Here is a 21,576-nt window from a genome sequence, read left to right as displayed (position 1 = left end):
GATTTCTCATAAGTAGCTTTTACGCACAGCATATAACCTAAAAAATGAATCCGTCTCCACAGTAGACATTTGCTATTTGCATAAATTTAATTTCATGATCGCTTCTGGGCAGTGGGGAACTTGGTGGACCAAAGGATATACTTAATAAACGGGGTTTTATAGAGTGTCAATTTTTGGCAGTTTTGAAGCAGTGTTTAAAGCACAATATATTTTACCTTTTAAGAGACTTACAAGAACTTGCTTATATTTGCACTCATCCTTTAAACCTTTCGCTGTGGAGGACGAGTGGGGCTCAGTTTACGAAGATACAGCAAGACTGGAGGACAAACCCCCACTCGTCCTCCACAGCGAAGTTCAAAACAAAAATAAGAACTAACCCGTGCCCCACCGGTCCTATTGCCGGTACACACATGGGAGCACCCTATCTTAAATAAGAAGGGAGGGGTCTCCTCTTTCAAACTTTGTGGTATTTATAAGATGGAAAAAATAAATCACATTTGCTTTTGGTTTCCTTTTCTTGAATTTCAATTAAAAAAACACTTTTTTGGCCATTTGGGCTTTATATATTTTTTTTAAGTGTTAGAATGAGTAAAAAAATAATAATGACATTTTCTGAAAATACAAAATCTACTGAAAAAAAACAAGGTATAATTTGTGTGGGTACCGCCTTAAAAAAATAATCATTGATATTGATGTTGGAATGTTTTCTGAATGTCAATATGGACTTTATGTCAACATGTAAAATGTAAGTTAACATGTCGGCAGTTTTTTTTTTGCTTATGGTTAGGTTTAGACTAAAAAAAAAACCTGTTGAAATTCTGGTGTCAACATGTTAAATGTCGACACTATGAAAATGTCAACATTTTAACAATGTCAATATTTTTGAATGTCGACTTTTCGTACCACACCCCTGCTCTGTGCATCATGTTATTAAATATTAGTTTATTTTGGACACGTCATGCTGTTACCTGTGGTCCAGATTCCATGTACTGAACACAATTCTGCTCTCTCTGTTGCTGTATGGATTAATGGAGTGCTTGGAAATGCAGTCACTCACATCAAAAGGACCCTACGGGACAGAGATATGGAGAATCACACAATAGTAGCTCTGCCACTGTGACCTCACACTGCTAAACATTTATCATGCATAAAGGAAGGGGTCTAGTGATTGACAATAAAAAAGGTAAACAGTGTATTGACACCAAAGGGTCGACAGTCAATAGGTCAAGAGGGACAAAAGGTTGACATTGATGTAGGTTGAATGTTTTTTTTTTTAACCCTAATCCTCCCCTTGGTGCCGACCCATCCCTTTTAGTGCCTAATCCTAACCACCCCTCCTAGTGCCTAACCCAAACCCTCTGGTAAGTGCCTAACCCTACAAAAAAAAAAAAGTGTTGATAATTTTGGTGTCTACCATTCCCGTGTCAACCTGTACCTGTTGACCTAAGCCCATGTCCTTTTAGGTGTCGACCTTTTGTACCTGTCAACCTTTTGTACCTATTGACTGACGACCATCTAGTGTCGACCTATTGCTTGTCAACATTTTCACTGTCAACCTTTCATCCGGAACCCCAAAGGAAGGAGGTTGTGATGCCAATAATGAGATGGCAATTGGCTTAGATCTACTTAAAAAGTGACATTAAGCAGATTAGTTGCTAAGAAGGAGGAAAACAATAATCCCTTTTTGCTATACACCAGTTTCCATAAATGTCCAGCATAGCTTTACATTTTTTTTTTATGGATTATTAGGGGTGTATTTACTAAAATGTAGGTTTTTAGAAGTGGCGTTATTGCCCATAGCAACCAATCAGATTCTAGCTATTATGTTCTAAAATGTGCTAGATAAATGAAAAGTAGAATCTGATTGGTTGCTATGGGAACAACCCTACTTCTAAAAATCTGCACTTTAGTAAATATCCCCTTAGTAGCCTAGTTTCATAAAGGGAATTCCCTTTTTCAAGTTACTAAATCAAGACAATCCTAAGGTATTCTTGATCAAAGAAAAGAACATGTATTGTAACTAGAGATGAGCGGTTCAGTTTTACTAGGTTATGTTCGGATCTAAAAAAAACGGCATCATATGAAGCTATCAGGCTCTCGTGTTTTGGATAGCCAATATGATAAATCCGAACTTGCGCTAATTTAGCAAAAAGAACCGCTCATCTGTAATTGTAACATTTCAAACCAACTCCACAAATAGGCCCAGGTTTATCAACTAGTGATATTCGTATTAGTCGTTGCTAATCTTAAATGGTGCTCCAACCAATCAGATCCTGTCATGTGTTTGAAAAATGACAGCTAGCAGCTGATTGGTTAGAGCACCATTTAAGATTAGTAGCCAGTGATAACAAGAATATCACTCGTTGATAAATCTGGACCTTAGATCCCAAAGGGATATCTAGATGGAGCTCTAGAACTTTGAGTTCTAACAGTTGCGTATCCACTTACAGACATAGAAATGAGTACACGATTATGACATTGTAATCGTGCAGTCGTTTCACAGTCTGTGATGTGCCTACACTAAACGTTCAGTCGTTCAGTGTAGGCTCCTCAATCATCCCCGAACATGGGCAACCTGACGTCGTCGTCAGGTTGACCAGCTTGTTCGGGCGATGATAGATGTCAAAAACGGCCAGAGGGCGCACGCATCGATGGTCGTTTTTGACATTTACATGGCCGATTTGCGAATGATTAACAAGCGATTGAGCGATAACGATGTTGTTATTGTTCAATCGGCCTTTTTAATCACTAAGTGGATACGCACCATTACATGGCATAATTTGTATGAGAGGAAAGGAAGGGACAGCTGCTTTGTCTGTTAAATAACTTCTTTGTAGGACACCCTTGTCTTTTTCAGTGGCTATAATAGGATAATACATGGATTGTGTTTTTAGCGTTGAACCTATTTCTCTGTGCATCTTTACGCTTTCATGGATTTCGTCTGTTGATCCCGCAACTGTAGCCAGGGTGCTCTGCTATATTATAATGTAAATTAAGTTTGTCTCATTGACTTGAGCTCTCCATGCAGATTGACGTTTGACTCACAGATTGAGCTGCGAGCACTAGCTTATAGCCGTACATTTACCTGCATGTGAGCGGAACTGACAATGCAAGGCGCCACAAGAATCATTTATTATACCTCTTTGTGTAAAGTTCATGGTCTGACTAGAGCACTTTTCACACATGACTGTACTCTACACTTACCGCTGTGTGTACCCAGCGATGCGACGCCCAACAAACCGGGCAGCCGGTACACATTACACGATCCGGTGCCCGGCCACCCGATATGTTGGACACCGCCTCCATTCACCTGCCTGTCGTCGGCAGCTGGGTCATTCCCTCGGCCCTACATGCAGGACGACAGAACCACCCCGATGCACGACCCACAGGAGGGCGCATGGTCATCCATAATGGGTATACATTTGCCGATGTGCGCGACATGTCGGCCCGATCTGCCGGATCAGGCGACATATCGTCTAATGTGTACCCGCCTTTATTCTTATTTTGAAAAACATTTTATATTAAGTAGAAATAAGATACCTTTTCAGCAGCAGGCTGCACCAACCCCTGCACCTCGTCAGAGGAGATCCGCTGTGGCCTTGTACGACCTTGGTTTAGATTACGCAGCATGCTACAATAGAACTTCCTTGGGGCAAAGCAAATTAACGGAGCTTGAACAATGCTGAGAGAGCCGCAGTGCGTAATCTGTCAGCATCTCTCAGTTACAATAACAGTTTGTTTTAAAAAGTTCTTTAACCTTCAGATGTTTGGTGCTTGCCCTCCTTCCACTTTTGCTCAGTACTTTGCCCATCTGCCTTCATTATGTGATTTACAGCCATGTATTTATATCATCAGAGCTCTTTATCACCGTCGTAGCCCATATATTTGTTTTATATTGACATTTAACGGTTCCTACTCACTGTCGCAGAGGAATGTGAATTATTTTGGAGAACAGATTACGATGATCATCTGTCATGGCTCAGCGGTAGACTCAGGGTCGTTGCCGATCCATGCGTTTTTTCTTGAAACGCTTTGTTTATATTTTGTTATTATTGTTTATTTAGCCGTTTTATTTGTGTATTCTATATTTGTACATATATTATAAACCTAACATTTCTTGCTATAACAATTAAATGAATATAGATACTGGCCAACCACTTAAAAGTATTTACGCTAAATGTTCTTGTGTTTGTTTATATTGAATTTGTTTTACATAGAAAATATAAAGTAAAATGTGTTTAGAGATTTGATTTTAACAGCCATTGTTTTGAAATAGCTTTATCAAACTTGTTTGATTTCTGATCTTTAAATTATGTTTTATTTAGCTGGCTAATTTGATTGGTCAATAGAAATATTTAGGTCGTGACGAATGGTCACAATGGATTAAATGGAAGAAACGCATAGGGGGGAGATATGCTGTTTGACATCTAGACCATAATGTGATGAACCATAGGTTACACTTCATGCATGGGTATGATATAGTGGCTTCACATTTCTGCTCCTTGCACAGTCTCCTTTGTAGTTCCAGTTATACTTATTATTGACGTTTAAGACATTTTCTCAGTGGAGACTCCCATGTCACTATGCTTATGTCACTAAATCTGGGAGAAAGTGTTGACTCTGTAATTGCTGTCAATCTTACAGTCCCGGTGGTTTATTATGTATTTGATCTGGAAATCCATGTTACTAATTAAATGCATGTTGGTGGACATGATTTAAAGGCGCAGTTCCTCTTTGCGAAGATTCTTTATGTGTCCTATAACCTTGATGGCCCAATTCTCACAGATGTATGGCCATACAGATGTATTTCCATGGCTGAACAGCCATGCACAATGCCAAACATTGGCTGGAATGGTGTAAAACACAGTCATTGGACTGTGGGCAGCACAGACGGTGTAATGGTTAGCGTTACTGCCTCACAGCACTGAGGTTGTGGGTTCAATTCCCACAACGGCCCTAACTGTGTGGAGTTTGTATATTCTCCCTGTGCTTGCGTGGGTTTCCTCCGGGTACTCCGGTTTCCTCCCACAATCCAAAAATATACTGGTAGGTTAATTGGCTCCCAGCAAAAATTAACCCTAGTGCGTATGTGTGTGAGCGTCTGTTAGGGAATATAGATTGTAAGCTCCACTGGGGCAGGGACTGATGTGAATGGCCAAATATTCTCTGTAAAGCGCTGCAGAATATGTGTGCGCTATATAAATAACTGGTAATAAATAAATAAAGCAGGGTAATAGTGTTCTCTGAACAGACAAATCACACTTTACCATCTGGCTGTCCGACAGACGAATCTGCCAGTAGAATGCTTCTTGCACCAATGCGTACTGCCTACTGTAACGTTTGGGGGACTAAGGGTCTGGGGTGTTTTTCATGGTTTGATCTGGGTGTCCTGGTTCCACCTGTTTCACGGGGAATTACTATTTTATTTTTTGTCAAAGTAGACTTCACATTTTTAATGGGAGAGTGCGGACTTCTCTCTGGGAGCATTTCAGGATAAATATATTCTTTTAAGTCATTAAATAAAGGTGAAAATAAGCAAAATTAAGCAAAAATACTTTTTTTTTTATTTTTGAAGATTATGCTCTTTATAAAGCTTTTGCACAGTTATAATTTTATGAAAATTGTAGCCAGCAAGGTCTCCTGAGAATAGGGATATAGGGGTCTATGTACTAAGCTTTGGAGAGGGATAAAGTGGTTGGTAGGTTATTTCCATCCAATCAGCTCCTGTCATGTGTCAAACACAAACTGTATAGTGATAGGAGCTGATTGGTTGGTACATTATCTCTATGTACTTTATCTCTCTCCAAGGCTTAGTACATAGACCTCAAAGTGGGTCGTCTATTTTAAGTTTGAAGCATTGGACAGTAAATGCAACATGTCATCTTTGTTTTTTCATCTTTAACTTGGGGAGCCCAAGTTTCTTTGATGGTTCTACCTTTTTAACAACATCAAGAATCCATTGAATCCAGGCACTATTAGAGCTGCTACTATTGATCTAAAAGAACTAGCTGGCAGAATAAAACCAAACACATGTATCCCCTGTACTGTCTCAGGACTGCCCTCTGCTGGGGAAAGTCCTTGTGACATCACAGGATTTCTTCAAATGAGGAATGGCATGTTTACCTTAATAGCTATGTGCTGCGACTGGGGTAGCCCTATATGTAATTGAATATAGGCTATATCTAACAATATTTAATGCTTGCTGCTTTAGAATTCCAGTGGCAGAATAAGATGGAGGCCACCATTCCACCATTTTAAAACAGTGCACAAACAGTTAACGGTTTGAAAATCTATAGGATTCCTTTTTAGCATCTAATCCCTATCATTTTGGTGAAAAATCCAGGTGTATAATATTTAATTTGTTGTCATATAAATAGCCAGTGTTCCTTACTTGGCAAGAGAACCATCCTTCCGCAGTGCAAAGACGATTGGCCTTCACTTCTGTTCTGTCAAAGTAGCATCCGTTGTATTTCACAGCTTTCAGTGCATTACACAGATTATCTGCTAATTTCTTGTATTCATCTCTCACGGTTGGATCTACTGTTGCACACGAGTCCTGCACCTAAAGATATGAAATCGCTTCATAAATTACCACTTTACACTGTTGTACAATTGGTTATCCAAAGGACCGGGGGGCGAAAATCAAACTGAAAATCTGCCCCTAAGAAATGTGCACTAAGGGCCTGATTCAGACCCACTCGCGAGTGCTGAGCGCTCGCAAGCGGGTCGATGTTGGGCAAGTGCGCATGCGCTTGACGGCGGCTGCTCCGTCGTGCGCATACGCGAGACCTGAATAACGACAGCCAAGCCGTCATTATGGGTCTCGCACCAAAGGGGGCGTGCTGTCGATGGTGAGTGACAGCACGCCCCCTTTGGTGGGTGTGCCGGGGGCATTGCTGCCCAGACGGAGGCGTTCCCATGGGAGCGCCTACCGTCTGGGGCCGGCCCCACTGACATCACTAGTGATGTCAGTGGGAGTGCTTTTGGCACTGATAGAGCCAAAAGCACTCCAGGGCTTGCGGCAGACGAGACCCTACCGCAAGGGTCTCGTCGCAAGCCCGATGGCCGCGATGGTCTTGACCATCGCGACCATCATCATGGACGCTCGCATAAGCTGTGGGTGGTAACCCACAGCTATGTGAGCGTCCAAGAGGCCGCTACCAAAAAAACCCAAAAAACGCCCAGATTCAGAGCGGGCGCTCGTTCAGAGCGTCCGGCTCTCAATCAGGCCCTAAGCACAGGATTGATGAAGAACTTCATCTAGAACATAAAAATAATAGATAACATACAACCCTCCCTCCCCCCCCCCCAGAAAAAAAGGACAAAAAGAAATGAGTCTTGATTTAAGATTAAAATCCCAAAAATTCATTATCTTCCTGTGATGTCTCCATTGTTACATACAAAATTATTAATAGCTCTATTACCTCAAAAGTGGAAAAATACAGGTATAAATGGGCTTTATCGAGAGCACAAAAAGTGATGTGCAGGCTCGGTTCTACTCGGTTCCGTTCGGTTCTTTTTACCGGATCTTATTGGGTTTCAGCTGTCACGAGTTTTGGATAGCCAATAAGATTCGGTAAAAAGAACCGAACGGAACCGAGTAGAACCGAGCCTGCACATCCCTTAAAACCCATATCTCCCATGCCATACAAGCTCAACAAATTAAAGAGGCGAGCAGATTCACGAGATAAGACAAACACAAAAATTCAACGCGAGTGACCCAAACCAGAACTTGTAGCACATTTAGAAGGAGCAGATAAATGAAGAAACAAAAACCTTCAATCAGCCCTCAGACAGAACACCATCTGGGATTAGTAATTCATGCTTTAGAGAACATTACATTTTTATTATCAATCAAAACCTTAGAACTATTATCACCATACCAACTGATAAAGGGGGGTTCTGATTGTCTATCAGACCAAAGTTACCTTAGAGGCTTTTTTTTCTGCTTTGCATAGAATATTGTAATTCATTGTCGGTTTCAGGCTTAATTGTTTAAAATCATCTGATGTTAACTTATTTAAAAAAAAAAAAAAAAAAACGTCCATGCTGGAGCTTTTGACATGCAAAGAAAAGAACTGTGATATACATCTGAAAACAGTTTCATGCTGACGTCATCCTTTTGTTCCAGTCATAGTGAACAGAGGTACATCTCTCTCAATTGGAACATTGCTTTCGCCTCATAATTGTGTTGTCAAGGTGACTCTTTATCATCTACAAATACTGTGTAATAAGTTACCGGGTGTGCAGGGCATAGGTAGAGTAGACACAATCTGTCTGGGCGTGTGCTGTGACAATTCAGGGCACAGAGCTGTATATAAGTAGCACTGCACATCGAAGATGTCAGCTTGTTCACTTCCTTCATTAATTTGTTATGGAGCTCAAGAGAGACATGATCTTCTACATCTACAAGAGAAGTCTGCGACAGCCGGAGGGTTTTGAGCGACTGTGAGCTGCTTTTGGGGAGGAAGCACCGTCCTGAACTACTGTGTCTGAGTGGTTTGCGGAATTTTGATGCTTGAGATAGCCACCCTGGAAGACGAGGAGCGCTGCGGCCGATCTGTGTCCGCCATCACCGAGGATAACATTACTGCCTTACGGGCCACAGTTTAAGTGGACGCAGAGCCGGTCCTAAGCAATTTGATGACCATGGCAATGTTTTTGTTGGTGCCCCCTAGCAGATAATCCCACTACGAAGCTTAAGGTTTATACACGGACACCAAATATAACACATTGGTTTAAGGCTTTTTTTTTCATTGTTATAGAAACACGTGCTAAACGCACACAATATACAACTATCCAAGCATCCTCCTTTGTTACAGCCCGCGTCACAGAGGTGAATTACTCATTATACTGCTGGCTCAAGTTAGTGCAATGTACCGGCTGCACCGCCTATAGTTCCACCTCACCAGCACAGAGGCAGCCAACAGCAATCCTCATCCAGCACCCCTCTCCCATTACAGCACCCCTCATACAGAACCCCTATGCCCTCTCCCAGCACAGCACCAATCACCCAGCAGCACAGATCACAGCCACACCCAACACATATCACCAATCATCCCTTACTCGGCCAACGCACAGCACCAGCACCCCTCACATAATGGGTCCAGGGTGTGCGGGGAACACGGGTCCCTGGGTCCAGGGGGGCCCCGCACCGCACACCCTGCACCCATAATATTACTTACGTCTCCGGAGTCCCACGTTGGGGTCCGGCGCTGTAAAACGACTGGAAAATGGCCGCGGCGGCCACTTTCCAGTCATTTGCACATGCGCAGTACTTGGAAAATGGCCGCCGCGGCCATTTTACCGGCGACCTGTGCATACATTATAGGCTCTGGGCACACTCTAGTGCCCAGAGTCTATAACTCCGGTGCTGGCCGTGCACAGCTCAGTGCACTGCCGGCCGGAGAGGGGGGGGGGGCGTGTCGGAGACTGCACACGGGCCCCCTCCTCTCTAGAAACGCCCTTGTCACTGTGCTTTGTGGAGGTGGCTTTGTGGTGGAGACTCTGGCAGGTTGCAGGGAGGCAGTGCAGGCCCAGCCTGCTGGACTTCGTAAAGGCCCATGGGAGGAAAAGCTGCGGTGGCTAGGCTTACGCAGCAGTCCTCCTCCCGAGACCAGTGGCCATTTTCGTTCATGCCCAATGCCCACTTCCCCCACTGTGCAGAGTCTGCTACTCTGCTCTAGCCTTCCTGGACCTACTTGCTCCTGCAGCGGCAGCCCGCTGTTGATGGCTGTGAGCTGCCTGCTGCAGCTGCTACCCGATCAGAACTGAGAGCTTCAAACGCAGCCACCCAACCACTAGTAACTGTCGCCGGCTATTCCACCGCTGCCTGCTCACTCACTGTTTGCTGCTGTTGGGCCCAATTGGAGCTCAGCTGACAGCTTCGATCAGGCCCGGTAGCAGCTACCAGTGGACACTGCACAGCGGCAGTAGCAGCTGCCCCGGCTGGCAGCAGGTGCCCTGTGCCCCAGTGTCTACCCAAACCTCTGCCGACCGCTGGCCCTAGGTGGGCTTAGATGCCCCTAGACATTCCAAATGCCCTAGGCATATGCTTAGTTTGCCTATGCCTAGGGCCGACTCTGAGTGGACGCCAGGGTGACTGTGGCCCAGTTAGAGAAGGAGGTAGGCATCTCATCAGGATTCATCCGCTCAATACTCCACGAAAAGCTTGGCCTGAGCAAGGTTTCTGCATGCTGGGTGCCCCATCAGCTGACTCATGAGCAGAAGGAGGCTAGAATGACTTGGTGCCGTAACATGTTGGCCAGGTTTTATGGCCGTCGCTCAAACTCTGTCTGGGAGATCATCAGTGGTGATGAATCCTGGATCTGCAGTGACCCTGAGACCAAACAACAGTCGGCCCAGTGGACCCCACTTGGAGGTGCGCCACCACAGAAGCTCCGAAGTGAGCACAGCGTGCCCAAGCATAAGGTGGCTGTTTCTGTGGCCAAGACTGGTCATGTAGTTACCGTACCACTTGTGCAGAAGCGCACCATCGCTGGGGACTGGTACACCAACCAATGTCTGCTGCAAGTGCTGGAAGCCATTTCCCGGCGCTGTCCAAGAACTTGCGCTTGTAGTGCTCTTTTCCATCATGTTATGCACCTACCCACAAGTTAAGAACAGTAGTGAATTTTCTGGCCGGTAAATTCATCTGGGAGCTTGGTCATCTGTCATATAGTCCAGACCTAGGGCCTGATTCAGACCCGGACGGTATCTGCAGTCCGTTCGCAATTGCAGATGGTTGCTAATCTGTGCATGCGTATGCATCGCAGTGCGCATGCGTGAACTACACTGTGCGATCACAGATCCCTCGCTCGCCCATCAAAACCAGCCCAGCAGAGTGAGTGACAGGAGAGGCCCGTCTGTGGGTGGTGACAGGGTCAGTCCAGTAAAAACGAGGGGTTGGAGTTGCGAACGCAGGCGTGCCTGAGTGTTTCAACGCCGTTTTAGAGGCGTGCATAATTAACAGACAGCGTCATAGTACACGTCACCAGCCATTTTTTTCCTCTGTTTTCCTCGCAATGCTTGCGGTAAAAAAAGAGCTACCACAAGCGATGCGTTCCCATCCGATAGTGGTCGATGTACCAATGTTTTCATAAACTTCCAGGAAGTTAAATATAGTCAGATGAGCATTCCGTCTGTGTGTCAGATCGTCAGCGCCCTGACGCGTTTCTCCACCCTATAAGGCCAAATAGATATGAGCATGCACACAGTATCTTCTGTGCGGACAGGATCTATTCATCACCGTTTCTAGCAATCCCTCAGGAGTACCAGCCTGTTATTAGCAGCCCAGCTGTAACATTAACATGCTAACATGTCTGACCACCATAAAAACACAGCTGGCAGGTGTTACTTGGTCTATCATGTGGCACAAAAAGTCATGTCTTAATGTATGGTTTTAAGTATGTTTATATCTTACCTCTTTCATGTAACTGCGAATTCGGCTTTCACAGCTATACCTCATGTAACTGGACTTGTTCTTATGCCGAGGTTCTACGCCTAATAAAGACAAACACCTTGAATGGATACAATTGATATTTAGTGTATTGTTTTGTACTTTTAAGTATAGAGAGCAAACATGTCAGTGATATAACAATGAAATGATTAGTGTTTTGTTTGTGTGTTTTGTTAGAAATGTGCTGTGTGTAGGTAACCTATATCTATAGGAGGGTCAAGTACAGGAGATTCTCAGGGCAATACTGTATCCCTTGCTGTATTCACTTATTTGGCCTGATTTTGGTAACCTCTGTCTGTATGCGTAATGCTACATTACAGTATCAGCGGCTGTGACACTGTAACGTAGCATTTTGTATGCAGATACAGCCGCAGTTGCACACAGTACACAGGCATGCCCAATATCATTTTAATCAGCGGAAGCTGCTTGTGCATCATATTCGCATCGAATGGGAAAAGTTGCATGAAAAGACGCTTGGTGCTACAGAGTCACTCCACGGCACGGTGCGAGAAGAAGGGCTGCTTAACGCGCAAGGAGGCTAGATGTATGAGGACACATCTGTACATAGTGGGGATACAGACAATTATGTAGAAACCACAGTTTCTACTTAATTGTATGAAAAATAAAAAAAAGCTTGATAAATAATCTTTTGTGATATTTAATTGGAAATCATACCTTTGCCTCTAACAGTTGTGGCTAGTTTATTGTGTTATTACAAAATAGAAGTATGGTATGTGCAGATTCTCCTTCATCTGTTTCTATAGACCGAGGCTATAGCTAGGATGAGATCAGGCTTCAGTAAAGTCTATTATACACCCTCCCGGGTCTCCGCAATTTCATCACAGCAGAGCAGACAGTCGTGCTAACCACTAGTGATAGGAACAGGAGTATCATTAAGAGATATGAGGAAAGGACATAGGGCTGGATTCAGCGGTGGAGACATTTAAAACATTGGGAGCATGCACCTTATGTTTGTCCTGATGATTACCAGTTCCCATAGGCATGTCTGTGAGGAAGCTTTCATAGCTGACATGTTGGGGGGCGTGCCGGTGTCACAAACTGGGTTGGAAGACCTAGGTGCATGCCCGGGAGTGACATAGGCTTGGCGCTCCCAGATATGTGGTTATACTATTTAGCAGCCCAATTTGCTCACCTTTGGGAGTGCGTTATTCAACCAGAGCATGGGGATGTACCCAGGGGTTCTACTTGAGCAGGCTTCTCTGCGTTTTACCCCACTCCAATTCCTGCTAGCCAGGATACCAGTTAGGTGTTGTCTCCCTCTTCTGGTGCAGGCTCACCGGGTTTGGTGGCCAGCTGCAAAAATTCTGGGTAGCTCTGGGATTGAGCCCTGCTCTCCTTAGTGGGGTATCGGCAGTTTTCCAGAGCTAAATTCTCTGGAGGAGGTGGGCCTCTGGCTAGCTAATGAGGTTGCCATTATCTGCCACTTATGCAGAATGCCACTCTAAGTCATTTGCTCAGCTCAGTCTGGATTTTAATCTTCCCAAGTCTATGGTCTAGCTCCATTACGCTATCGATGCACAGTGGAAATAGAGAGCCTATGTTATTTCTGAATCACACTTTGGTAAAACCCCTCTCTTCCTGTGTAAATGTATTTCCCAATTACATTCTTGTCTATTACATGAGCAGGGTAGCGATGAAGTACGGACTCTTAGGGGTATTTTTACTAAAGTGAGAGTTTTTAGAAGTGGAGATGTTGCCCATAGCAACCAATCAGATTCTACTTAACATTTAAACTAGCACCTTCTAGAAGATAATGCTAGAATCTGATTGGTTGCTATGGGCAACATCTCCCCTTAGACATACTTGGGAGGCTGACCTGGGACCCCTGTGGGATAAGGCCTGGGTTAATGCTCTAGGTTTCCCACCAATTGGCTAGCTCTTATGCTATGTACCTGCAGATTCAACTGCATATCTTACAAAAAATGTTCTGGGCCCCCCTGAGGCTGGCTCGGTTGGGATGGATGCTCTTTTCATCCTGTCCGAAGTGTAGTTCTTCTGATGCCAGTCTGCTTTGGTCCTGCTATCTGGTCTCTACATTGTGACCTCAAGTGGTGAATTGTGTAGGTTGTACTGGGATACGTATTCTTCTCTGGGACAAGAAGATTTATATCCTTGGTCTCGGCCTTAGGACTTGTTGGACCAGTACCAGCCCGACCATTACTTCGGGCACGCGGCAGCGTAGTGCACCACAGTGAGGAGGGCACCGCCATCCTGCACCCCGACAGTGACAGTAAGGGGATGTGATGGGGCGGCGGATCCTAAGGGGGCCAGGGTCACTTCTGGTCCAGTACCCTCCAGCTCTTTGTTAATACGAGCTTCTGGAGCTAGCTCGAGTGTGTACTGCCAGGTGGTGGATGGCTTAGCAAGCACCTACCTTTTCAAATTAGCTGGGTTAATACAATAGTAGCTCATGAAAAGTTTGTGTGTACTAAATGGAAATGTCCTCTTAAATTTGACAGTGTCTGGTCCCTATGGCAGGCCTCTTTCTGTGCCTTGGAGATGTAGGCTGTGCGTGTGTCCCATGGCTGCTGGTGCCTGCTCGTTCAGAATAGATACATATCCCGAGTCCGGCAGTCCGCAGGTAGAAGATCCCAACAGTACCTTATCCATACCCCTCTCCCCCACTCACCCTAACCCTCCCTTAGTGATGCCTAACCCTAACATTCCACCCTAGTGCCTAACCCTAACCTCCCCTCTGGGATTCCTAACCCTAACCGCCCTTTACCATTCCCTAAACCTAACACTCCTGGGGGGGTGCCTACCCCTAACCTATCCCGGGGGTGTCTAACCCTAACCCTCCCCGCTAGGAAGGCCTAACCCCCCAAAAGACCTAACCCGCTACTCTCCCTAATCCTCCCTTAGTGGTGCCTAACCCTAACCTTCCCCCTAGTGCCTAACCATAACCTCTCCTCCCAGGTGGTGCCTAATTTTAACCCCCCCTTACTGCACCCTAAACCTAACCATCCTGGGGGAGTGCCTAACTCTAACCTCCCCTGGGGGTACCTAACTCTAACCCTCGCCCCCGTAGGGGTGCCTAACCCTAACCACCCCCCCTCCAAAACCTAACCCCGCTACGCTCCCTAAACCTACCCCCGCGCAGCAAAGTGCTAACATGCCCGGACTTACCTTGATCGGACTGGCGTCCCTCTGTATTCCGGCGTCATGATTAAGATAGCCGTCGGTATTTCAACGCCTATCTTAAGTCTCCTGTCGGGCGTTGGTGGTCGGGATATAGACTGGCGGCAGGTAGTCTGCCAGTCTATTAACTACATCCCCTCATTTCATCCAGTTTGTTATATGTAGGCTGCACTGATATTCAATATGCTACTTTTCATTTGGCGAGGACACTGTATAGATCTGTGATATGGTTTGCATAATCCTGTCCATGTTAGCGAATGTTCATAACTCCATAGCTCAGTGATTCATTGTACATCTTGGATGGGTTCATTTGTTTTATCATGTCTGTATGTTCCTTGTGCCCCATTTACTCACGCTATCGGCAAAAAGGAATTTGAATGAAGGACCCCCCCCTTTAATAGATGTCAGCAATCCAAAATATAATTTGTTGATAGTGAAATGGCACGTCACCACTACAGGAATGCTCCTATATTTCAGATTGGAATATGTCTAGTGATGGCAAAGAGAGTCCTAACAAACCCATTAATGTAGCCAGTCTGAACTCTGTAAAGATAAATGTGGACATATGATATGCTTACCTTAAGCTGTATATTATGGATGTAGTCACCATCCAGCGGTCTGGATGCCGGCGCTCAGAATACTGCAGCCGGCATCCAGACAGCAATCAAAAATTCTGCCTCCAGAATCTCGACCGCCGGCATCCTGGGAGGGTGAGGTTTAGAGTTAGGCATTAGGGGGGCACTAGAATAGGTATTAAGATATATAATAGATAGGGTTCGGCATCCTGACTGCCAGTATCCCGTACCCAACCCGCAAATTGTATTGTACCAAGTAAAAGGCACCTTTCTATATGATGGCAGTCTTTAGCAGTTCAATCATCCAAACTAACCTTCAAACCAAGGCTCATCATCTTCCCGACTTTCTGCCAAGATATTTTCATTAAGGTTGTTGATAAAGTCAACGAGTATTTTCCTTCTCTTGGGAGCCTGTTCGTCAGACAGTAGTCTCCTCGCTGCCTCCGTCACATCCACCTGTCTCTTGTAAAACGCATTCAGTAGCCGGTCTATGTCTGTGACAACTTTTGTCACCCAAAAAAAATACAGGATTAGTCAGTAAAATTAAAATCTAGGTTCTACTGTACATATGGGGCCTGATTCAGAGCCGTTCGCTATTTGCGGTCGTTCGTTCAAAAACAAGGGGTGGCTATTCAAATGATCCGTTCGCAAATTGCAGTCTGTTCACACCTCTAAGTCTGAACGAGCGAGCAAAACATACGCTCGTTTATTTGATAAAAACGCCCCCTGGCCGGTCGCACCATACGTCATGTCCGCTATTTATTAGATTAATCGAGTACATCGTACAGCGTATGAACTGCTCGCTATTCTTGTGGTTGGTTTTTTCAACCGCTATTTTGCGAGCAGTTCTGAGTTAAAAAAAAACAAGTGACGTGGTCAATGACGCTGCTGTATTAATTATGCACTCCCTTAAAACGCCCATTTTGACCTTTAAGCGCGCCTGTGTTCGAATTCCACTCCCCCGTTTTCAAGCACCTTCCCCTGTTACCACCCACATACGCCTCATTCTGTCACTCTAAATAGCAGGCACTCGCTATATAGCGTACAAACGATTTTCGGCCTCACTGACTGGTTCGCACATGCGTACTAAAAACCGTACGCATGCGCAGATGTGCGAACATCGCTCAGAACGAGCGTACTGCCGCTAGCGAGCGGCTCTGAATGAGGGCCATGGTTCTGTACTTTGTGGTATAAATTAAAAGGAAACACCGTTATTTTAACAAAGTCCACTGAATAATGGGCCTCATTCAGACCCACTCGCAAGCGGCTGTCCACTCGCAAGTGGGTCGATGGTGTGCACTGCGCATGCACACGACGGAGGGAGCTCCGTCGTGCGCATGCGCCAGACGCGACGAGCGAAGGACTTTCCTTCGCTCGTTGTGTCTGATCAAAGGGGGCGTGCTGTCGATGTTGATTGACAGCACGCCCCCTTTGGTGGGCGTGCCTGCCAGACGGAGGCGTTCCCAAGGGAACGCCTACCGTCTGAAGCCGGCCCCACTGACATCACTAGTGATGTCAGTGGGAGTGATTTTGGCTCTGATAGAGCCAAAATCACTCCAGGGCTTGTGGTCGAAAACCCCGACCACAGGCTTCTGGTCGCACTGGCGATGGTCGCGATGGTCGCGACCATCATCCTGCACGCTCGTATGTGCTGTGGGTGGTGACCCACAGCTATATACGAGCGTCCAGGAGGACGCTCCATTTTTATGGTGGACAGCCCTCATTCAGAGCGAGCGCTCTGCTCAGAGCGTCCGGCTCTGAATGAGGGCCAATGTCCGCTGAGGGAGCATAATCCTTTGACTCCAACATGCCACTACAGAGTAGCAACTCAGTTTATATGAAAAGATCCAGCTCATATAGTCGACAGTGACCATGTCCGCATTCTGAGAATGTCAACATGCTCACGTGGATATCCGAAATGGCGCCATGTAAAATGCTTCTGACGAGAGTGCACAGAAATGCGTTTAGAAAGACTGTCTATTTCAGTTTGCACCAAGATCTATTATCAAAACAGGAGACGCAGCTATCCCGTCTCATCCTGAGATATCCGCTGATATAATATAGGAAATCATTTTACCTACAGTATATGGGACATTGGACCTCATTCAGACCCAGTCGCAAGCGCTGAGCGCTCACAACCGGGTCTATGGTTAGGCCCTGCGCGTGCACAGCGGCCGCACTGCGTGTGCACAAGCCCCGGAGCGAGAGAGAAACTCTCTCGCTTCGGAGCTCACTACAAAAGGGCCGGCTGTCGATGTTGATCGACAGCTCGGCCCATTTTGTAGGCGGGGCGGGGGGGTGGCTACACAAACGGAGGCGTTCCTGACGGAACGCTTGCCATTTTGTGGGCGGCTGCACTGACATCAGCAGTGATGTCAGTGGGGAGTTTCCTGCTCGATCAGAGCAGGAAGCTCCCTGGGGCTTGCGGCTGCCGAGACCCAACCTTAGGGTCTCGTCGCAAGCCCCGATGGTCACGATGGTCTTGACCATCGCGACCATCACCCTGGTCGGTCGCTAAGCTTTGGGTGGTAACCCACAGCTTAGCTAGCGACCAGGAGGCCGCACTAAAAAAAAAGAAGTGGCCGCCCTCATTCAGAGAGAGCGAATGCTTCTTGCGACCGCTTCTGAATGAGGGCCATTGTGCCTAATGAGAGCTCTCTACTCCGGCACCTTACTACCTGACCGCTGACTTTGCCAAGCCCAGTGAGGCTAATTAATATCCTCAGATGCCGAACAACAACTATATGTCCCTCTCAGTGATAAAGGACAGCGGCACAGCAATCGCATAATACAGGACGAGGCGAAAGAGGAAGCACTACCGATGAGATGTGTGAACATCTCATCAGCCGGAGAGGGGGATGCTCACTGAGCATGAGCGGAATCTCGCAAGTATCGCGAGATCCCCGTGTGCAGCATGAAACCGGCAGCCGCCGCAGCAGGGACAGCGCTGTCCCTGCCATGGGGATAGGGCAGCGCCAGCCTGTAGCTGTCGTTAGCGATAGCTACAGCAGGCCGAACGGTCAGGAAGATCTGACCGTTCATACATGGCCCAGGCTATCGGCTCTGCTATCTTGTAGATAGCAGCGCCGATAATGACAGGGGCGCTGTCATTTACCGCCCAGACCCCTGATCATACATCGGGGAGAAGTGGTATCACATAACGTGTGCTGATACCGCTTCAGTGCTTCTTACATCTCCCCCAGTACATGTAATTCTGTCTCTCAATCGCAGGGTCTCATTTATCAAGGAGTTTTAGCATTCACAATGAGTTATAAAACTTGTTGCAGATTATAAATGGTGCTCCAGCCAATCAGCTCCCAACTGTCATCTGTTTGAAAAATGACAGTTAGGAGCTGATTGGCTGGAGCACCATTTATCATATGCAACGAGTTTTATCACTCACACTGGAATGATAAAACTCGTTGGTAAATGAGGTTCACATGGACAGGGAGCAGATCTACAATATTAACACTGCCTCACTGCACTCACCATCGGTAAGCTGGTCGTTTACTGTACCTAGGGCCTGATTCAGCAACGATCGCTATTCTGCTTATACGCAAGCAACGCAGTTGCTAATATCAGCGGTGATATGTAAATGTTGGCATTCACATTGCGATCGCAGCCTAACATAAGGACGCCCACTTCCCCTTACATCCATATACTTTGGGAACATAGCTAAACAATTGGTAACATTGAGTAACATTGGACTCATACACAGTTAAGGCAGGTCAGACCTCACTCAGGAATTGCTAACTTCAGCGCACGCTATGAGGCCTCAGGCGGCGTCTGGTATTGCAGCGGCTAATTTATGCACGCCCATGCAGTGCCGTCCCAACACACTGGTAAGACTACATTCGCCCGACCCCCCCCCCCTGCCGTCACCACACACAAACGGCAGTTCCTGTCAATCACTCTGCCATGGGTCTGCGTATCCTCTGCGATCGCTGTCCCGATCGCAGCGACTGGCTCGTGCACTGTGATGCATGCGCAGCACGCAATAATCAACCGATTGCGTGCGTATAAGCAACTGCGATCCTCGCTGATTTGAGGTTTACAAAAAATCTTCATCAATATTTTATACTCACTAAGAAAACTATCTGCATCAACACTAACGTTTAGGAAAAGTACTGACTCTAATAGCTATATTGAAAAGACTAGTTTACATCACAGCAACTGGCTTGAGGGAATACCTTTTAGCCAGTTTCTTAGGGTCAAACGCAACTGTACAGAAGAAGTGGTTTGTAACGAACAAATGGAGGAAATGTGTGATCGTTTCCCTGTAAAAGCCTATGAGGTGGAGAAAGAAAAAAAGCACAAGAAAAAGCTACTAATTTGGAGATAAAGTTTGTTACAAGAAAATGTTAACATTAAAAAAGGTAGGAATCATGAATGGTCTTTTATAAGCAATTATAATTCCCAATTTAAAGACATTGAATGTATTTTTAAGAAACATTGGAAATTTTTTAAAAATGATCCCGTTATTGGGAAAATAGTGCCTGAGAAACCATCTTTTATTTATAGAAAAGCCTCATCAATTAAAGATAAACTAGTAAGGAGTTCGATTGAACCCTGTAAAAGGACTAGTATTAGAAGTCAGGTTTTTCATAGATGTGGACTCTGTACTATGTGTAGAAAGGTCAAAGGTGTGAGTAAAATCAAAGACTTTGAGGTTAATGGTATCAACTCCGATATCAAAGATCTTATAACCTGTAACTCCAAAAATGTAATTTATGGTCTAAGGTGTAAATGTGGTTTAGTTTATATTGGGAAAACCGGTAGAAATTTGAAGACCCGACTTGCTGAGCATATATATAATATAAAAAAAGGTCTGGAAACACATACAGTTTCGGCACATTTTAAAAATAAACATAATTCTGATGTGAGCTATTTAAAGGCTTTTTGGGGTATTGAAATGGTCCACCCATCCTGGTGTAGTAAAGATTTAGGCCCTCATTCAGAGCCGCTCGTAAGCGGCAGTACGCTCGTTCCGAGCGATGTTCGCACATCTGCGCATGCGTACGGTTTTTAGTACGCATGCGCGAACCAGTCAGTGCGGCCGAAAATCGTTTGTTCGCTATATAGCGAGGGCCTGCAATTTTGAGTGACAGAATGAGGCGTATGTGGGTGGTAACAGGGGAAGGTGCTTGAAAACGGGGAGTGGAGATCAGAACGCAGGCGTGCTTAAAGGTCAAAACGGGCGTTTTAAGGGAATGCATAATTAATCCAGCAGCGTCATTGACCACAACACTTGTTTTTTTTTAACTCAGAACTGCTCGTCCCCTGGCCGCCCCCTGGCCGCTCGCATCATACGTCATGTCCGCTATTTATTAGATTAAACGAGTACATCGAACAGCGTATGAACTGCTCGCTATTCTTGTGGTTGGTTTTTTCAACCGCTATTTTGCGAGCAGTTCGGAGTAAAAAAAACCAAGTGACGTGGTCAATGACGCTGCTGTATTAATTATGCACTCCCTTAAAACGCCCGTTTTGACCTTTAAGCACACCTGCGATCTAATTCCACACCCCCGTTTTCAAGCACCTTCCCCTGTTACCACCCACATACGCCTCCTTCTGTCACTCAAAATAGCAGGCATTCGCTATATAGCGAACAAACGATTTTCGGCCGCACTGACTGGTTCGCGCATGCGTATTAAAATCCGTACGCATGCGCAGATGTGCGAACATCGGTCAGAACGAACCAGCGGCCGCTTACGAACGGCTCTGAATCAGGGTCTTAATCTTTTTCTATATGTGGGTGTAATATATTGAAAAAATTGTGTTTTTGTCCTGGCAATATTACACTATTTTTGGTTTGTCTTTTTTCTCTTTGAGCACACTAAACACCTGGAGTTGGAGTGATTTTACCAAAGAGGAGATACAGCAACCTTTGGAATTAATACATTCAAAATTTGGAAACAAATTTAAAGGAAAGTACTGTGGAAAACGTTATTAGCACCAGTACGGGACATTATTTAATGTGATATAACTTCAGCGCTATGAGGCCTCAGGCATCGTCATGGTATTGCAGCAGCTAATTTATGCATGCCCATGGAGTGCCGTCCCAACACACTGGCAAGACTGCATTCGCCCTCCCCCCTTTCCCCCCCGCCGTCACCACCCACAAACGGCACTTCCTGTCAATCACTCTGCCATGGGTCTGCGTATCCACTGCGATGGCAGTCCTGATCGCAGCGACTGGCTCGTGCACTGTGATGCATGCGCAGTATGCAATAATCAACCGATTGCGTGCGTATAAGCAACTGCGATCCTAGCTAAATCAGGCCCCTAGTAAGATTGTTGGTTTACAAGAAATCTTCATCAATATTTTATACTTACTAAGAAAACTGTCTGCATCAACACTCTAACGGGACTTATAATATTATA

At 45.5% G+C, this 21,576-nt stretch overlaps 1 protein-coding gene across 1 annotated transcript in view; it reads right to left on the bottom strand.

Moving 5' to 3' along the window:
• Nucleotides 1–21,576, bottom strand: part of DFFB (DNA fragmentation factor subunit beta) — a 35,483-nt gene that overhangs the window by 4,844 nt on the left and 9,063 nt on the right. Inside the window, exons 3-6 of the mRNA XM_088461851.1 lie at nucleotides 15,507–15,695; nucleotides 11,423–11,502; nucleotides 6,392–6,562; nucleotides 969–1,069 (exon numbers count right to left, since the gene is read on the bottom strand). Of these exons, the coding sequence (XP_088317977.1) occupies nucleotides 969–1,069; nucleotides 6,392–6,562; nucleotides 11,423–11,502; nucleotides 15,507–15,695 (541 nt within the window). The remainder of the gene's footprint in view (nucleotides 1–968; nucleotides 1,070–6,391; nucleotides 6,563–11,422; nucleotides 11,503–15,506; nucleotides 15,696–21,576) is intronic.

The sequence above is a fragment of the Taudactylus pleione genome, unplaced genomic scaffold (genome assembly GCF_031769625.1).
Source record: "Taudactylus pleione unplaced genomic scaffold, aTauple2 ptg001115l, whole genome shotgun sequence".
Classification (NCBI taxonomy): domain Eukaryota; kingdom Metazoa; phylum Chordata; class Amphibia; order Anura; family Myobatrachidae; genus Taudactylus; species Taudactylus pleione.
This window is presented reverse-complemented; position numbering and strand designations above follow the sequence as displayed.